This window comes from Notamacropus eugenii, chromosome 1, assembly GCF_028372415.1.
Source record: "Notamacropus eugenii isolate mMacEug1 chromosome 1, mMacEug1.pri_v2, whole genome shotgun sequence".
NCBI lineage: Eukaryota > Metazoa > Chordata > Mammalia > Diprotodontia > Macropodidae > Notamacropus > Notamacropus eugenii.
In genome coordinates this window covers 175,964,370-175,984,151 of record NC_092872.1, presented here as the reverse complement: position 1 = coordinate 175,984,151, position 19,782 = coordinate 175,964,370, and the positions used below count along the sequence as shown (strand labels likewise).

At 37.6% G+C, this 19,782-nt stretch overlaps 1 protein-coding gene across 8 annotated transcripts in view; it reads left to right on the top strand.

Moving 5' to 3' along the window:
• Nucleotides 1-19,782, top strand: part of ADAMTSL3 (ADAMTS like 3) — a 562,343-nt gene that overhangs the window by 351,579 nt on the left and 190,982 nt on the right. For all 8 annotated transcript variants that reach the window (XM_072619353.1, XM_072619328.1, XM_072619322.1 and 5 more), the window contains exon 9: nucleotides 9,520-9,677. In XM_072619353.1, coding sequence (XP_072475454.1) covers nucleotides 9,520-9,677 — 158 coding nt within the window. The remainder of the gene's footprint in view (nucleotides 1-9,519; nucleotides 9,678-19,782) is intronic.

Genomic DNA, 19,782 nt, shown 5'->3' with positions numbered 1-19,782 from the left:
CTACTTACATGAAGCCTTTTCAGTTTGGTAGCAATTTCCGAATTTGTACCTAGATTTTGGGAGTGTATGGTAAGGGTGATCCTGGTTGATTGAGAGGCAGAATGGAAAGAATACTAGATGTGGGATCAAAAGACCTGGGTTCAAATTCTTCCTCAGTCCTTTAAGTGACTATGGTCAAGTCACTTAATCCAAATTCAGTAGTCATTCATTAAGCACCTACTCTGTGCCAGGCACTTTTCTAACTGGACCTCCTTAGTCCTCAGTTTCTTTATACGTAAAACACAGTGTTCGATTCAGTATCCCATGTCTGCTAGACTATGCTTACTGTTGCATAACATATAATTGTTATATAACATATACTGTCGTATAGTCCTTCTTCTGGGAAGGAGGCTTTTCGTTAACCACTCTCAAAATGAACACCTCCAAAAATATATCAGGACTTGTCAGAGATCCCGGGGAATGTTATGGTATAAACATCATAGCTATCCAGTCTCCTTCACTTTCTCTTACTGGAAAGCAGAGTCTTACAGACCCTCAGAGGAGTTGGAGTAGTTACGACAATTTCAGCCCAAATAACCATCCTCAGAGTTCCACTGTCCCTATTACCAAGAGGGAAAAAAAATCCCTGCTTTGGAGTTACCTACATTTCATCCTTAGGAATGGGGAATCAGATTAATTTTTAAGTAAGAAGTCCTATAGTTAAGGCTTTTTTCTGGGTCATCTTTTATTTGGTTTTATTTTTCTATGTAATTTCTTACAAGGAAGAAAATCCTTAGTTGCTATCTTCTTAGTGGCTTCTAAACTCATTGGAATTTTTGGAAACTGGGCTCAACTTCTGAAATAGAATTGCCCTTTGTCAAAGGTTTCCATTTAAAGTGTTTCACTTAAAGTTCTCCTAGCTGTGAGCCTGTCCTTTATTAAAACAGTAGGGAATTGTTAGAAAACATTTGAAGGCAATAATGAGGTAGTTAATGAACTGGAAGAGAACTTAAGGAAATCCTGTATGTGGTATAATTTAAATTTGGAAAGCAAGAGAAATTTAATGATGCTGGTGGCATGAGCAATGAATGGACCAGAAATGCCTTTCACACCTTTAGTTTCATTAAACAAACTGTTATTATAAAGTCATGCAGTTGCTTTTGTTAAACAAACAAAATTTAAACTTTTATCCAAATAAATATTGTCCCTCTTCCAGAGGATCATCCTCAGAGGCTATACATGCTTATTGTATGGATACTACCTTGTAACTGGTCAAAGCACTTTTGGAACTCCCTTCTGAGAGTTGCTTTTAGAGGCTAGAGCAGGTCAGTATCCTCATTGCACTTGGAAATAGCCAAAAGTCATTTAGAGACAAATCCGTCCAATGAGGTAAGGCAATAACATTAACTGTCATCGTCGACATTCATTTAAAACAGTAAAGTGATCTCCCAATCCTAAAAAAGCAATATGTCTACCCCATATGCACTGATTATTTCAGTGGTATTGTGGGTAGAGTGCTGGACCTGGGCTCAAGATTCATCTCTGACATTTACTTCAACCATAGCAGGTCACTTAACCTCATCTATAACCCACTGTGAGTTGTTCCGAGGCTGAGAGAAGATAATGTATGTTAAGTGATTTGAAAATTTTAAAGGGCTCTATAATGTCAGTTGAAGTTACTAGAAAATGCACAGAATGATGCAAACATAATGTGTTTAGGGATTAAAATGCAAAGTTTTGCCTATAAAGTAATGAGAAATTTTCTTGGGGCTTACAAACTATCTCTGAAGTCAGCAGTTCCTAAAGAGGACCAAGCAATGCCCATAACATTGAAATAAGCATCTAGCCCCACAAAGTGATTATTTTGAAGGATAAAGCTCATTTGGATATTTATAACCTCACAAGTTTGCCATCTCAAGCAATCTCATTACCTTATAGTCAGACATGTTTGGGTTATGCTACCCTGCACACAAGGCTCTAAAATGTTCCTGTTTCATAGGATTTATCATAGCCTGAGAGCTGAAATGGAGCTCAAAAATCATTTAGTTCAGTGCCTTTATTTTATGGATGAAAAGACCAGAGTCCTGTTAGTTAGTGACTTGCCCAAGGTCATATGGATGATACGTATAAGACACAGGACTTCCAACTAGGTCCTTTGACCCTAGAGCTCATGCTGTTCCACTGTTCCACTCTGTTGCCGACTGGTGACAGAATCCTTTGCTTAGAATGACCTTTGTGGTGACTTATCTTGCATTTCCCCTGGAAATGTTTAGGGATATTATGCTTCTTTTCTGGGGAATACAATTAATCTGCCATATAAAATTGTTTAGAAAAAAATGTCTAAATTTCTAAATAAAGGAGTTTTGTTGTTGTTTTTGAGTTATTTTAGTCATATCCAACTTTTCATGATCCCATTTAGGGATTTCTGTGTAAAGATACTGCAGTGATTTGCCATTTCCTTCTCCAGCTCATTTTATGGCTGAGGAACCTGAGTAAGTGACTTGCCCGTGGTATCATAGCTAGTAAATGTCTGAGGTCAAATTTGAACTCAGGTCTTCCCAACTCCACTGTACCACCTAGCTACAAAAATAAAGAAGTAGGTTTTTATTTATTTGATTTTTTTTTTTTTTGCATTCATCTCCACATTCCTTATTTCTTCATGTTAATTTTTAGATGTAGTTTTTTTATGCAGTTAGCAGCTGAGAAGAGCTTTGCTTCTATGTGACTTGGCTGCTGTCCTTTTAATTAAGAACAATGCTTCTCATAGGGGAAAATACCTGATTTTTGCACATGGGTCAGCATGGATCTATAGAACAAACATTGGCTTTGAAATCTGAGAACTGAGGGTCAAATTATATCTCTGGCACATATTCTTTGTATGATCTTAGGCAAGTCACTGCCTCCTTTTATCTTAGTTTCCTTGTTTAATGAAAGGATTGGACTAGATGGCCTCTTAGGTTCCTTCCAGCAGCGTTGAGCTTATAATGATTTCTAATAGCAGCAATAACATTATAACGTTGTAAATTTTTATAATTATAATAGCAGTGATATTGCTCCAATGCCATTTGCCATAGAATGGGTTCAAATACAAGGCAGGACTATTTTGAGTACCAGCAAAGAGTGTTAATTACCACTGACATTCATATAATTTCACAAGAACTCAAAAACACATTGAGTAGAGCTCTCATGAAGGATTTATGGAAGGACATGTATAAGAGGTAGGAGAAAAGGCAACTGATGAATTTCAGTTAGTGTTATTGGAGACAGTTGCTTATATTGACAAAATCATAGATCTGTCAAAGTAAGTATTGGGGCATAGTTATTAAAAGGCTTTATTTTAAGGCAGATCCATCATAGCAACTAACCAGGATATAGAGAGTGCTTCTCCACCATCTCCCCTAAGCACATTGCTTAAAGAAGGTTACAAAACATAATCTTTTCATAGGAATACTATTAAGAGAGGCCACATATCATGGTAGATAGAGACCTGTCTTGTTGTCAGGAAACCCTGTGTTCAAATCTCTCTCCTGACAAATAGTGGCTGTGTTACCTGGGTAAGTCACCTTAATTTTTCAGTGTCCCAGGAAGCTCTCCAAGAATAAGTTGAGGAAGAGTCATGAACTGCATTGGTAGAGGGAAATTTCTCCCTGGGAAACTTATCCTCTCACATGTTTCATTTTGATTCCCCCAACAATCTTATTATTATCTTCATTTTACAGATGAGGAAATTGAGAGTGAGGAAAGTGATTTGAGCTAATAAATGTCTGGGGCAGGATTTGAACCCAGGTCCTCCTAAGTCCAAATCTAGCATTTTCTCCACTGTGTCACCTAACTACTCCAACACTAAATAAGTCATATAGTAGATATTATGAATAATACATCATAAAAACAAAGCGACAATAATGATATGCCTGTATAATCATCTACACCTTTCCTAAAGTCCTACTTTCTCATTGTGGAAGGCAGTAGATTTTGAGTTTAAAAAGACCAAATCAGTGGAGCATAAACTCTGACAGGTTCCACAAAGCTGGAAAGGATTTGAGTAGAGGCACAACTGTAATGTTGGAGAACCAACCCCAGATAAGTCCAGAAAACCTTATAAACAAAAGGCTACTCAGTGATAAATTTCCTTGGCTATATCAAGTACTCGCAGAGATGATCTACTAAGGCCCCCAAATGAAAACCGTAAGTTTGTTTTCCTAGCTTTTCATTTTTCTGCTTCTTAGCAACTCAGTGCCAGGATAGCCTTTTGGTCTTTCTTTGTTTCCTTCTTTGTTTCTTTGTTTCTTTCTTTCTTTTTTTCTTTCCTTCCTTCCTTCCTTCCTTCCTTCCTTCCTTCCTTCCTTCCTTCCTTCCTTCCTTCCTTCCTTTTTCTCTTTCTCCACAAAAATCTCAAAAGAAGAAAAGAATTACATCCTACCAGTCCTAAAATGTCAGAGCTAGTAAAGAATTTAGAGATCATATAAAACAATCCCCTCATTTTACAGAAAAGTTATGCTCTGTATTGTTGAAGATAATGCCCACACCAGTAAGCCATACGTGCTTGATGTATTTAAGTATGATGATTTTGGAAGCAGTGTGGTATATAAAAAAACCACGACTGGCTTAAAATTTAGAGGACCTGGTTTCAAATTCTGATATTACCTAGGCAGCCTTAGACAAGTCACTTAATTTTCCTGGCCCTTCTTTTCCTCAACTATATAATGAGGGGTTGGACTAGATGATCCTTTTTGACTCTGGGTCTCTGACTTTGACTTAAAATAGTGAAGTGGCAATTTAAGTCCTCTAAAATGGAAATCAATGTGTCAGTCAGTGCATTGGCTCTGCAAGGGTCCTACAAAAGACCATAAAATATACATGTATCACATGAAAAAGCGCAATAGCTATATGATAAATATATACAAATTCTATAATTATTCATTAGAAAATTAATAAAATTATCTAATTAGAAACAACTTTACTATAATCCTAGAATACAAAAGGGCCTTTTGGGAAGAATTTGACTAACCCATTTCTCTGAAAGTTTGAAGTCTTTGTCTCTTTATAAAGAAATAACCTCTACAACAAGGAGAGGCCAATTTAAATTATCCCATTAATCATTTTCTTAAAAAACTGCTTTAAAAAGCAGCTATTTCAGCAGGTAAACATTTGGAAGCCTAGCTAGGGACTTCCTTGAATTTAATTTTCTAGTTTCTCAGGTTTTTTTCCTCTATGTTCTTCTCACCTACTGGTCCCTAAATCCCCCTTTCAGTAACACCAAAGGTAGCAAGGGTGAAAAGACTTCATGAAAGGGAAACCTGAGAAGTGTGGGTATGGGGTGAATGGAGGAGTAATCACTCATTTGCCTGCTCAATGGTAGGGGGATTTATGGGTTGATTTTATATGGATCTTTACTTCTTGATGCCAATCGAAGAGGCTGGCTTCAGGTTGCCCCTCTTGTCAACTTCCTAAATCACTGCCTGGCTCCAGCAACCTAGGTCCTTGACTCTAGAAACTAGCTAAAAAGTGAACATAGGAGTGAGATTGGAAATGGAGACATTAATTAAAATACAAAGACTGGGGAATTTGGGTGTGCCTGGATCTAATAAAGTAGAGCCTCTCGAGTATAGCGGTAATCTCAAGGTCTTCAATTCAGATTTATTATGAAGATCAATCTCATTATTAATTAAAAAGGGCTAGGGACCCACAAAATTGCCACCATTAAAATATATAGTCATAGGAAATCTCATCTCAGCATCTGAATTACTTTAATTTTAAGTGAAATGGTTTTATTGAGCTGAATTGACTAATTTGCATTCATGACCTCAGTATGAGAGAATTTGGACAAATAATTTCACTCTTCTAACTCAGCTTATTCATGAATACAGTTGGAAATCAAAATTCTACTGCCCTCTACCTCATGTAGATAGCATGAGAGTTTGTGATTTCATAGATGGAAAATTCTGGGGTTCTTTGGCACAGAGATACTTCCCTTCACCCCCATCCCAATGAACATAAAGAAGTCTGTGCCATTCTAAAGAGCAGCAGTGTGTCTGTCTGGCTGTCTCTGTTTATCTAAATTGGGAATGTGCTTTAGTGCTCATAATTTGAATCAGTTCTATCAACATGCATTTATTAAGTGCCTACTATATGCCTACCAGAAATTATGGTTGGCATTGGGGATACAAAGAACTAAAAGAAATAGTCTTTGCCCTCAAGGAATTAATGAAACCAAACAATCAAGGCAAAATAAAAACTGGACTTAGGTTACATATTTCACAGCATTTTTCTCCCTACTCTTTAAAGCTTCCCCTTCACAAACCCTCACCTTGTGGACCCATGTAGTGATTTAAGGTATGTGCATGCGTGTGTATGTGTGTGTTATAAAAATATTTAGTGAACTCAGCAAAGTATGCCGTCTGGATGTTGTCTATCACCTGTTGCAGTAGGTTTTGGCTAAGTCAACAGTTGGGTATTTGGACGTTGTGTGACTGTAGTTAGATACCTGATTTTATCATCTTTTTTTCCTTTTGTGGACATTCTTCTTTATTAGCCTTTTCCTTTATTCTTTCCCTTGGACTTAGTCTCTGTATTAACTTTCAACTAGTAGGACAGTGTCCTAGAAAGCGTCTTCATATCCAAGTCATTCCTTGGACATTGATAGCTCTGTGACTCTGGGCAGAGTTTTACCCACTAAGGCACTTTAGGCAACTTGATGAGATATGAAGATACAAAGTACTCTATGCAGATAGCTTCTGTATCCAGGCTTTCCTACATCTCTAAAATCACAGGTCTGGGGGGAAAAACCCCCAAATATTTTAATGCCAACTAATTGTCTTTATACCATTTAAAGATAAAAACTTATTTTCGCATTTTGTGGTTATTAATTACCTTTTCCCCCCAGATCTCATTTGATCCTCACAAGTTTGATTGTTCCCATTTTAGAGATAAGGAAACTGGGATTCAGAACCAGGTCTTGAACCCATATCCTCTCTCACTATATTCAGAACACTTCCCACTACATCACCATTGCCTTTCAAAGAACCTCATGGGAAGGAGAAAAAAAGTACATTGTCATTTACTTTCCAAATATCTAATATGGTCAGGATTTTATTCCAGACTTTGATATCAAGGTCATTACTTCAAAGCAGCTAGTTTTTGTGTGCTTGAAAGTAGCCAGCATACTTCGTACCCCTCTAATAAATTCTCCAAATCAGTAGCTCACTTCTACCCTTGACTTTTCCCAGAAACATTCTCTGCCTTTCTGTCAGCGATAACCAGCGACGCCTGCAAAAGGTTACAGTCTTTTATGGATTTATCACCAAGCTCTCTGGAATTCCTGTGGCAGCCACAGTAGCAGAGAGAAAATGCAAAAAAAGAAAGCAGTATATAAATGCAAAACCTTTAAGACTGTATTCCTAGCTTTTTATTTTTCTGTATCCTAGCAACTTTGTTATAGACTTGGTATTTTTTTGTCAGGATCTCTAAGGAATAGCAAAATTACATTCAATCAATCATATAAAGTCAGAGTTAGAAGGGAAGTTCATTTATTCCCATCAGCTCATTTTACAGATGATGAAATGGAAGCCTTAAGAGGTCTTGTGACTTGTCCAAGGTCAATGCAGCAAGTTAGTGGCAAGAGTTAGAACTGGAACTCAGATCTCTTGGTCCTGCCCCACACCACCTCTCCCAACTTTAGTCCATGTCTATGTGAAGTGAAAGTGAAATTTAAAATGACATTCATCTGGATGAGAAAAAGCAAAAGTCCTCTTTCTCCACAATTTCAGGCATTTCAGGCAAAAAGCTTATTTTAGGCTGATCAACCCAGGAAATTAACCTTATTTATCTCAGAGTCAGGGGTGTGCTGAATAAATAAATTGTTGTTCAGTCATGTCCAATGCATAGTGATCCCATCTGGGGTTTTCTTGGCAGAGATGCTAAAATGGTTTGCCATTTCCTTCTGTAGTAGATTAAGTCAAACAGAGGTTAAGTGACTTGCTCAGGGTCACACAGCTAGTATCTTGGGCCAAATTTGAACTTAAGTCTTCCTGACTCTAGGCTCAGCTCTATCTACTATACTACTTAGCTGTCCAAAAGTTTAATAATCAGATCTACAGGAGGAAAATGTAGCAAAACACAGTTTTAGATTTAATCTCCTTTATTAACACTTTCTCAATTTTAGACAATCATTAAAAACAGAAAACCAAGCCCTGATTTGTAGAGCTTGCTGATTTCTAAGGCATAAATGCTTACACTGAAAATTTTAACAGTCTCTTGAACCACTTTGAGTAGGCTCTGGCACATCCCTGAGTCAGTCAATGGCATTCATAACCCAGATTTGACCAGGTAAAAGAGAAGGGTTCATAACTGAAAGGCTGCCCCATTTGTTATGCTCTGTCTTTTTGTCTTGTCTCCTGCACCAAATTCTCCCAAAAATTAGCTGTTGAAAATCTCTTGCATTTGTTGTACAAGTATTGTTGAAGGAAAGAAGTTGGTATATTAGGTCATTAACTTATCTGTTAAATGCCATGGGCAATAGATTGTACTAGAGGAAATTGACAAGAACTTGGTCTCTTGGAACAGATCTCCACACTTTGCCCTTTTCTATAGCAGATCTATGTGTATTTATCTAGACCAGGGGTTCTTCACCTTTTTCATGTTACAGATCCCTTTGAAAGTCCGATGAAGCCTATGGATCCTTTCTCAGAATAATGTTTGTTGCCTACATTATAATTTAGTGAAAGGCTAAATTTCAGCTTGGGTTAGTGAAAATGACAGCCAGTATTTATAAAGCACTTTAAGGTTTGCAAAGTGTTTTACAAATATTATCTCATTTTATCCTCATATCAACCCTGGGAGGAAGTTGTTATTATTATCCCCTATTTTACAGATAAGGAAACTTATTGTTACGTACCTAAGTGTCTTAGGCATGATTTGAACTCATCGATTTCTGACTCCAAGGTCAGTTCTCTGCAACTAGGCAGTATTTTCTGCCTCCATCCACATTCACGGTCTTCCTAAATTCTATCATTCAGTGGACCACAAGATAAGAATCCCTGCTCTAAAAAGCAAGTTTTACATGGGGTATCTAGACCATTTTCCCAGTTAATCTGCACCATGACTATTACATTATAACCTTGTTATAATTATTAGTATAATTGTTATTTATGGCCATGTTAATCATATATATGTAATACATATGTGCACACATATACACATACTATACACACATACACACATGCCATCAACACATTATGCTGAGTAAGACATTATATTGACCACTTCTGTTGTTAGGTAACAGATATCTTTAAAACAATGAACCAGCAAATAGACTTCAAAGAGGAAAGTGTCCACTTACAGTGACAGGAATAAAACCTCTCAAGAGAGCAGAATTTACATATTTATGTGCATGGCACAGCTCAGGGTTTATGAATGTGTAATTTTTTTCTGGATAATAAAATAATTGCATACAAACTATTATTAATTGCTGTCACTATGCATAAGAAGCCATTTTTAAAAACACTTGAAGTCATTTAACTTATTTCAATGTTTTCTTTTTAGTTATTGAATCAAAAACCCTTCAAGGAAGCAAAGGAGAGCACAGCTTTGCTGCCCCTGGAGTTTTTGTTATAGAAAACACTACAGTTGAATTTCTGAGGGGGTCTGATAGGGAAACTTTTAAGATTCCAGGACCTCTGGGAGCAGATTTCATCTTCAAGGTAGGACGAGCCTGTTTGTGAATGTCTCAACATAATTAAAGCACAGTACTCTATATTTTGGAATATCAAGCAACAGATAAATCCGTTCAAGTCCATGTATATGATCAGTTTGCTTTGTGATGAGTCTGCTTTTGTTACTTATCAGCCTATTTAACCATATGTATTTGGTTAGTCCTAAAGCCTTTGTGGACTGTGGGCAGTGTTCAGTTATAGGGAATGATTTTTATCAGTCTCTGCCTTTCAATTTCATATTCAAGTGAAATCTTCTTATTGTAGTGAAAATAGTTTAGCACTGACTCATTCCCTTAACAAACCTTTAGTAAGTATCTAATGTGCTAGCTGGACTGCTGCAGGAGATACAAAGCTTAGATGAGACCCAGTCTGTTCTCCTGGAGTTTATCTTTCAGTAGAGAGATGAGATGCAAACACAAGTAATTCCAAAATACATTATATAATATATACATTATATAATAATGAAATTAGAGAGATATAAAACAAAAGGAGGTCAGTGTGAAAAGGACGATTCAGGAAAAGCTTTGAGGATGTAGTGCTATCTGAATTCGACTTTAAAGAATGGATAGAAAGTCGGTGGGCAAAGTGGAACACTTAAAGATTGTTATTCTTTCCACATCATGACTTTCCCTATTGCCCATATTCTCTTTAACATGGGTCACCATAAGAAATTACATGGGAATTTTTGGAAAGTTTTGTGGAAGTGACAGATGACACATGAAGGCCAGCAGATGATGTAGAAAAAGTTTAGAAACTCAGAAAGGCATAAAATATACGTGTAGTATTATATAATAGCAACTCAAATTTTACAGTAAGGTACATCGCATAAAGAAAAAGAAAAAAAATTTAGACTTCTCTGGGATGAAAGCAGGGTCAAAAAATTTTACACAGATTTTCCAGATCATGGGAATACTGCATCCCTAACCCCTATGATGTAGAAGGGATAACTCTATATGTGTTTATACATACATACACACACACACACACATACACATATATATATACGTATACGCTATAGGTATCTCTATAGTGATATAATTTATCTAGATTTTAGCAAAGCATTTTATAAAGTATCTCATGCTATTTGTTGTGGAAAAGATAGAAAGAAGTATGCTAGGCAATAGTGTTATTAATCATAATTCATACTGGTTAAGTGTCTAGTTCCAACTTGAAAAGAAGTCTCCAGTGGGATGTCCTAGAAATCTATCCTTAGTCCTGTGCTATTTAACATTTTAATGTTGTGGACATGTGATGACACAGTTATCAGATTTATTGATGATGGTAGAGCTAGGTAGCACACTCAATGGAAGAGTCAAGATCATTTGGTCCTGACACATCAAAACATCTGATCAAACATATTATCTAATAAAATAAATTTCAGAAGGAATACATGCAAAGTCTTAGGCTTGAGTTAAAAAAAAAAACCAAACAACTTTGCAAGTACACAGTATTAGGAGGGATGTTTAGATAGCAGTTTGCCTACAAAAAGGGTTTGAAGGTTTTAGTGGACTACAAATTCAATGTGAATATAGTATGGCTGCTGAGAAAGTTAATTCAGTCTTAGGCTGCATTAAAAGAGACATAGCTTCCAGGAATAAGTTATGATAAGCCCTTCGTACCCTGACCATATCTAGAACATTGTATTCACTTTATGGTATCACTGTTTAAGAAGGGCATTTATAAGCTGTACCATGCTCAGAGAAAGGAGATCAGGAGAGTGCAGTGTCTTGAGTCCATGTCATATTAGGGTTGGTTGAAGGAGCTGAGTATGTTTGATCTTCAAAAGAGAAGACTCAGGGAGGAGAAGACAATTGTGCTCCAACATTTGAAGGGCTCTCCTGTGGAAGAAGGACTAGACTTTTTTCTCTTTGGTCTCAGAGGTTTAGCACCAGGGATCATGGGTTAAAGTTGCAAGAGGTAAATTTAGGCTTGATGTAAGAATAAAATGTCTTTTTCATAAATACTCTGTTTTATCTTGAAGTTAGTGAGTTTCCCTTCATAGAAGGGAATCCGACAGTCCAGATGGCTACTTCTTGATCTTATGATAGAGGTGTTTTTCAGGTGTGGGTTCGGCTAGATGGTGACAGAGGTCTGTTCCAACTTTAAAATTCTGGGATTCTTATTCTGTGTTTTTTAGAAGATGTTCCAGGTACAATATAGGGAAGAACCAAAAATAAAGACACAGAGGCATGAAATTGCAAGAAATGTTGAGGGGGTGAGACTTACGGGATAGAGTTGGTTTAGTAATGTAGGTTAACTAGCATATAAAATATATGGAAGGGAGTAGTATGAGATAAGGTTAGAAACAGTGAAATAGGGGTAGAGAAGGCCTCAAATCCTAGGAAGAGGAATTTGAGCTTTACTTTGGGAGCTATGGAAGATTTAAAAGGAGATTATTTTGGCATCACTTCCGAGGAACAGATTAGAGGGGAAATGAATGAAGGCAAGAATATCTATTAGGAGACTATTTCAATAGTACAGGTAAAGTAGTAATCAAGGCTTAATTTGAGTGTTGGCATAAAGATGGGTACATGTTCCTGAAGTGAAATTGACAGGACCTGATAATTGATTGGCTGTATGAGGTAAGAGGAAAACAGATTCAAAGATAACGCCCAGGGTTTTCAACATCAGGAACTGGGTGAATGATAGTGACACAATGTAAGTATAAAAGTCATAAGGGAAAAATATAATGAGTTTGGTTGAATTTGAGAGATGTAGCGATTGAGAGGTGGCAATGTCTAGTAAGCTTTTGCAGGTGTGAACTTGGGAGTCTGAACTGTGTCAGGACTGGAAATAAACATTTGGGAATAAGTTAAAGTACTGGTAGTCAAAGTACCATATATGTAGTGGTAGTCAAAGTTGTTGAAATCAGAAGTATACACACACATATATATATACATATATGTATATATATGTGTATATATGTACACACACATATATGTGTATAGCCAAAGTATATGAACAAACAATACTAAGAAGAAGAATTGCAAACTATTAAAAACCATGTGAAAAAATACTGTCTCTCATAATAAGAGAAATATAAATCAAAACAATCCTGAGGTTCTACCTCTTTATACCTTGCAAATTGGCAAAGATGATGAAACATGGGAATAGTCAGTGTTGGAGGATTTGTGATAAGATAGGCACACAGTGATGTATTGTTGGTAGAGCTTTGGATCAGTACCACTGTTTTGGAATGCAATTTAGAATTATTCAAATACAATAGTCATAATATTCATATACTTCAGCTCAGAGATTCCATTACTAGGCTTATACCCTAAATATGCCATTGATAAAAAGAAACTCTCTGTTTACACCAAAATATTTATAGCAGCACTTTTTATGATAGCAAAGAATTGGATATAAAGTATAGACCCATCAGTTGGAAAATGGCTAAACAAGTTGTGGTACAAGAACATAATGGAATATTACTGTGCTGTAAGAAATGAGAGCTCCAATGAATACAGAGAAACATCAAAAGATCTGCATGAACTGATGCAGAATGATGTAAGCAGAGCCAAGAAGACAATATATACAATGATTATAACAATTTAAATGGAAAGAACAACTACAGAAAAGTAGTAATGCAAAATTTTAACAAATAAGTCTGGTTCACAAGAAGAGACCTAAGAAGACATATTCCTTCCTCACCTATTTGCAAAGACAGGAGATCAACAAGGTACACTGAGACAGTTTTCTCCTCTTTTTGTTGTCTTTAAAAATACTTTTTTATATGGGATGACTCTGATAGGAGGGGAACATGGATAATGAAAAAAATTATGGTGATTTTAAAAAAACCCAAAAGACATCCATAAGAACTAATTTTTTAAAAAAGAAAGATGACCAAAGCTAGAACCTTGGGAAATTCTGAAAGTGAGAAGTTAAATAGAAGATTAGGAGCCATTATAGGAGGTCAGATATGGATGGGAAGAACAAAGTACACATTGCCTCTGGGGCCAAGAGAGGAGATACTGCCATGTGGGAAGGATGGTCAATAGTGTCATTAGCTGAAGAGAAATTGAGTGGGATAAGGACTGAAGAGAGAGGCTATTGGATTTTGTGATTAGGAATTACTTTTGAAAGGGTCGTGTCAGTAGAGTGATGGGCGTGAAAGCCCGATAGTAAGGGATTGAGGAGAGAGGGAGTATTGATTGAGTGGAGAGGACTTTTTCAAGAAGTTCAGCAGCAAAGAAGGGATGAGATAATAGCTTAATGGGATAGAGTGGGAAGGGAAGACTTTTATAACTGAGTAGACCAGAGAAGGTTAATACCTAGTTAGTAGATTCAGTTATTTCTTTAGCAATAACATTTACCAAAATTGCATAGAAATAATAATAATTACAAAGCATTCGCTATCCCCAGCCCCTAAATCTGGGGCATCCTGTCCCAAAAATAAACAGTCAGGGAGAGGAAGAGTGGATGTGCTCTTGCTACTATAGCTCCCAGCTTCAGAACTGAAGGACCTCAATGCCTAATCTTTCTCCAGAGGTTTCTCATGAGGTACACTGCAGCACATAGCCTCAGTAGGAGACAAGTCATTGTGCTGCTAAGATAGGCTGGCTTCTTACCACAGGGGATAGTGTCTCTACCAGACAGGTGGTTCATTTGGTGTTGCTCCTTTAAGGCATGGCATTTCAGTTGGATTGGATCAATTTTCTGCTTGGCTAGGTCAGGCAGGTTTGCCTGGCATCTCACCAAGGTCAATTGATGCTGGCTGGTCCAGGTGGGTTAGCTACTGAGCTCTGCTGCCGCTGAACTGGGATGTGACGATCATTTTACCACAAGGCAGGTGTTACTGAGTTTGGAGGTACAAGTAGCGCAGCTGCTGGGTGTGGTGCTTCTCCAAGATGTGTTGATCAGATGGCTGCCCTGAACTTATTCTTTGATGGGCAGCTGAAGTCTTTTTTCCACCTTCATCCACAAGAGGGTAGTATTCAAGCAGCTAGGTGGCACAGTGGATAGAGTGTTGGGCCTGGAGTTTTTCTAACCTGAGTTCAAATCCAGCTTCAGACATAATATCTATGTGATCCTGAGCAAGTTACCTCTATCTGCCTCAGTTTCCTCATCTGTAAAATCTGGAGCATTCTGGTGCTCTTTTTATCTAGAGTGCTTTGATGATCTTTCAGGCAGATCAAGCCTTAATCTATTTATGTGTTACTGGTATCCCAAGTTGCACACATTTATTACGTTTCCTAAAGTAGAACCAAGATTTGGTGAACAAGTGCTTATGTACACCTTTCATCCCTTGTCAGCCTTCAACTTTCCAGACTAATATGGAACTTTAAAAAAAATGTGTATGGAGATATTTATATTTAAAAGATGCATAATTTCTTAAGATTCATATGTCATGCATAAATTGACCGGATCATAGATTTAAAGCTGGAAAGGACTTTAAAAGTCATCAAACCCCATCCATTTTAAAAATTAGGAAACGAAAACTCAAAGAGGTAGAATGATTTGCCCAGGCTCATGCAGCCAGTAAGTTTCTCCAGCAGGATTTGAGCTACTGTCTTGACTAAGTAATTCCTTCCCCCTGGAGCGATGACTCATTAGAGGTATATGACTAGTTGGAAGAAACATGCCTATCTTAAATGTGTATGATTAAGTTCCTTGGATGGTAGTGTTTTCCTAGTTTGCCAGTCTATCTAAACCAGAGATGTCAAACATGTGGCCCACAGCAGTCTGGATTAAAATATAATTGGGAAATATGTAACAAAATAAATAAAAATACAATACAACATAGATAATGTCAGTGTATTGTTTTCCAAATTGGTAGGTGGCCTACAGGAATCCTTGAATTTGACACCACTGACTAAATAAGCTGTGGATTGTAGGAAATAAAATAATTTGCCTTTGTAGGATTTTCTAAGGTTTGCAAAGTGTTTTCTTCCCTACAACCCTGTGAGGTAGATAATAGAAATATAATTACCCCCTTTTAAAAGATAGGCAAGCTGAGACTCTTCAAGGTTAAATGATCCCTGGTCATATAATTGTTAAATGTCTAAAGTGAGATTCAAATAAGATCCAGTTTTCTATCTATGACACAATGCTGCCTCTAGATTTCAGGATGAATTGCTGAACTCATTCTGATTCTTGAGAAATGGAGTTCACATGTTTGCCTGGGCTCAACTGTGGCTAAAGTTTAGGCACTCTTTGCCTTCATTCATCATTTCTGATTAGTCTGGTATATTGCACAGACAAATCCAAATGAAAAACACATTTATCATCATGCAGACTGTGCAACCTCCCTTCTTGTTCATTATCCCTTTTCCTTATTCATTAACCAGAAGAAGTGGTCTAAAGATGAAGTACTAACCAGAGTCTCCACAGAGGAAGCGGGAAGGGAGACCCACCTTGTCCTCGTTGCATTAATTTGTGTTAGGAAATGCCAGAAAGGGCCCAGGCACAAGTTCTAGCAGATATTTTTTCCTTTCATCTGGGGAACTTGACAAATGAACTGTTGTGAACTATGTCTCACTTGTTGAGGGAGCGAGGAACCTTACCAGAGCACTGTAGATACTCAAATTAGACATCTTGAGAGTAGAGAATTTATCTTCTTCAGAATATTCTACTTCACAGTAGAATGGAGATGAATGTGAAAGGCTCGGTGGAACCTCATGCCGTTGCTCAAGAATATTCTTAGTATAAATAACCTCCTTTTCTTTTATATTAGTTTATTTTTAGTTTTCAACATTCACCTCTACAAAATTTTGAGTTCCAAATTTTCTCCCCATTTTCCCCCTCCTCCACCCCAAGACAGTGTGCATTCTGATTACCCCTTTCCCCAAACTGCCCTCCCTTCTATCACCCCTTCTCCCTTCTCTTATCCCCTTCCCTTCTATTTTCTTGTAGGGCAAGATCGATTTCTATACTCCATTGCTTGTATATCTTATTTCCCCATTGCATGTAAAAACAGTTTTTAGCATTAGTTTTTAAACCTCTGAGTTCCAAATCCTCTCCCCACCTCCTTCCCCACCCACCCCCATTGAGAAGGCAAGCATTTCAATATAGGTTATGTGTAGTCATTCAAAACATTTCCCTAACAGTCATGTTGTGAAAGACTAACTATGTTTCCCTCCATCTATCCCCCTCCCATTTATTCTCTTTTCTCTTGTAATCCTGTCCCTCCTCAAAAATGTTTACTTCTGATTACCCCCTTCCCCCATTTTCCCTCCCTTCTATCTTTCCTCCTCCACCCACTTCCCCTCTACTTTTCTGTACAGTAAGATCAATTTTCATACCCAATTGAGTATGCATGTCATTCCCTCCTTAAGCCAAATTCAGTGAGAGTAAGCTTTAGTCATTCCTTCTCCCCTCCCACCTCTTCCACTCCATTGTAAAATAACCTCCTTTTCCAAGAAAGAATAATAACTATGCAAATACTTAAGTTTAAAAATGTGTATACGTATGTGTGGGAGCACTTATATGTAAATAATTATTAGAAAGCAAATTTTCTGAGCTATCTCTTAGATAGTTCTTCATAAATTTCCCAGATAAGTTAGGCAGATTTTCCCCCCTCTTGAGTAGAGGGGCTATATTTCATTTGATCATTTTCTTACTGCACCAAGATGAAATTAGGGCTGTCGTTCATGTAAATTATCATTTCTCTTGCTGTCTGCTCCAGAGGTTTCCTGAATGGTTCATTGGCTTCTCCTATGATGCTTCACAAAATTCTCCTGAGATCAGCACTTAATGGAGGAGTGGTGACAGTTTACCTCTGTAGTCATTGCTCTGACAGTGTGCACAGGCTGCTACCAGATAACCAAGAAGAGGTCAGCAGTTTGCATAATAAAATGTCACTAAGTCTGTCAACAAAGGTTATTAAAGAAGGACCAGGCTTGTCTTGAAGCAAAAAAAATTGTTTATTCCTTCTAGTTATTCCCAAATTTTGATTTTTCTAGTATTATAAACATGTCCAGGCACTGTGCTAAGCAATAGGGATTCAAAGAAAAAGACGCAGTTCCTGGCCTCAAGTGATTCCTGTTCTAATAGGGGAGATGACATACAAATACCTGTACACACATGCATATGTATGTGTGCATGTATGTGTATATGTATGTGTGTATGTATAAAATCTTAGAAGGAAGGTACTAGTGATGGCATGGTAAAGGTTGAGTAGGAAAGGTCTCCTGCAGAAGGTAGTATTTGAACTGAGTGTTGAAGTAAGCCAGGGAAGCAAGCCAGGAAGTGTAGGTAAGGAGAAAAAGTTACAGGAATGGGCAACAGCCAATACAAATGCATGGAGTCTGGAGGCAGATCAAAGAGGACATGTAGGGAGTAAATCATATGACTTAGAAAGAAAGGAAAGGGCCAGATTGTGAAGGGTTTTCAAAGCCAAGGAGAGGATTTTATATTTGATCCTGGAGGTAGAAGGGAGTGACTGCGGTTTATTGAATGTGTGTGGGGGAGCAGAGAGAGGTTACGGGGTTAGACCTGTCACTTTGACAGCCCAGTAGAAGATGAACTGGAGTTGGAAGAAACTTGAGGCAGGGAGTCCAACCCGAAGACTATTACAATACTTTAGGAAAGAGGTGATGAGGGCCTGGACTAAGGTTGTGATTATGTCAGTGGGGAGAAGGGGATATATATGAAAGATGTATAGGAAAGATAAGATCTAGCAAATGATTGCATAATTGGGGTGAGTGAATGAGGACTGAGGAAGACACCAAGGTTCTGAACCTAGCGGCCCAGGAGGAATGGAAGTACCCTCGACGGAAACAGAGATGTTGAATTGAGGATCTGGAGGGAAACACAATGAGCTTTGTTTCTAATTTAGTGAACTTAGATGCTTATACGTCATCCAATTCAAGATATCCAAAAGATATTTGGCTACCTGGAGCTAGAGCTTAGGAGAGAGATTAGGCCTGGGTATATAGATCTGGGAATCATGTATACAGATGAGAGTTGAACCCATAGAGTATGATGGAATCACCAAGTCAAATAGTATATAAAAAGGATGAGGACCCAGGATAGAGCCTTGGGGGACACCCATGGTTAGTGGGCATATCCTGGATGAAGAGCCAACAAATGAGAAGGCAGAAAAGCATGCAGGAGGAGAATTGGGAAAGAACATCTTAAAACTACTTCTACAACTTCAGTAATTCATATAAACATCAACTTAGTATGACACACTTTAGCGCCTCAATCTGATAGCTTTTCCTTCTTTGAAGTCAGTGCTATCTAACTCAAAATGACATGACATTAAACTCAACAATATTAATTATACCTATATAGTTAGCAAGTCTCATAGAATCCAAGTTGCTTTCCCCTCCACAATATCTGTCTCACATCCTTTCATAGTTTTTTATCTCCCTTCGCGTACGCCCCTCCCCCCCTCCCCCGTAAAGTCCTTCATCTTTTCTCTCCTAGACTGCTGTAATGGAATATTGACTGGTTTTGTGTCTCACCTGTGAACTTCATTCTTCACACTGTTGAGTATTCTCCCAAATGGCATTGCACAATCACTTCAATCTTTTACCCTAAAACCTTGGTTGATTCCTTTACCAAAGAAAGAATAAATTGCTGATCATGGTATCTAAGACCCTCCAACATCTCCCTCCAATTTACCTTTTCAGTTTTGTGTCATACTCATGCCCCTTAATGTTCTCCACATTCTGGCTAACTTGGACTGCTCTTTGACTCTTATCCTTGACTTACCAACTACTATATTCTGCCCAACCCTGTGTCTGGAATGAATCCCCTCCAACTTCCCATTTCTATCTACTGAAGTCCTTCTCCTCCTTCAAGACCCAACTCTGGATATGTTAAATCTTGGTTCTGTCTTATAGGTGCTCTGTTGCATTTTATCAGCTGTTTTTTTAAAAATTCTGGGGAAATTACTTTGATAATTTATAGTTCCCAGATTCTTTTGTTTTCCTAAGTTCTCTGGAATATCCTAATGTTGCTGCATTACAGTCTGTCCTCCAAACCTGCCCTTTGGGGATTGTCTTCCAATAGTTTGGATAATTCATTGATTTTTTTTTGAGGTTACAATATTACTAACTTCTCTGTGTCATGTGTAATTCTGCCTCCCACTATATATGTCTGCTGTTTTTCACTTGAATGGATTTTTTAAAAAACGTTTCTCTGTGTT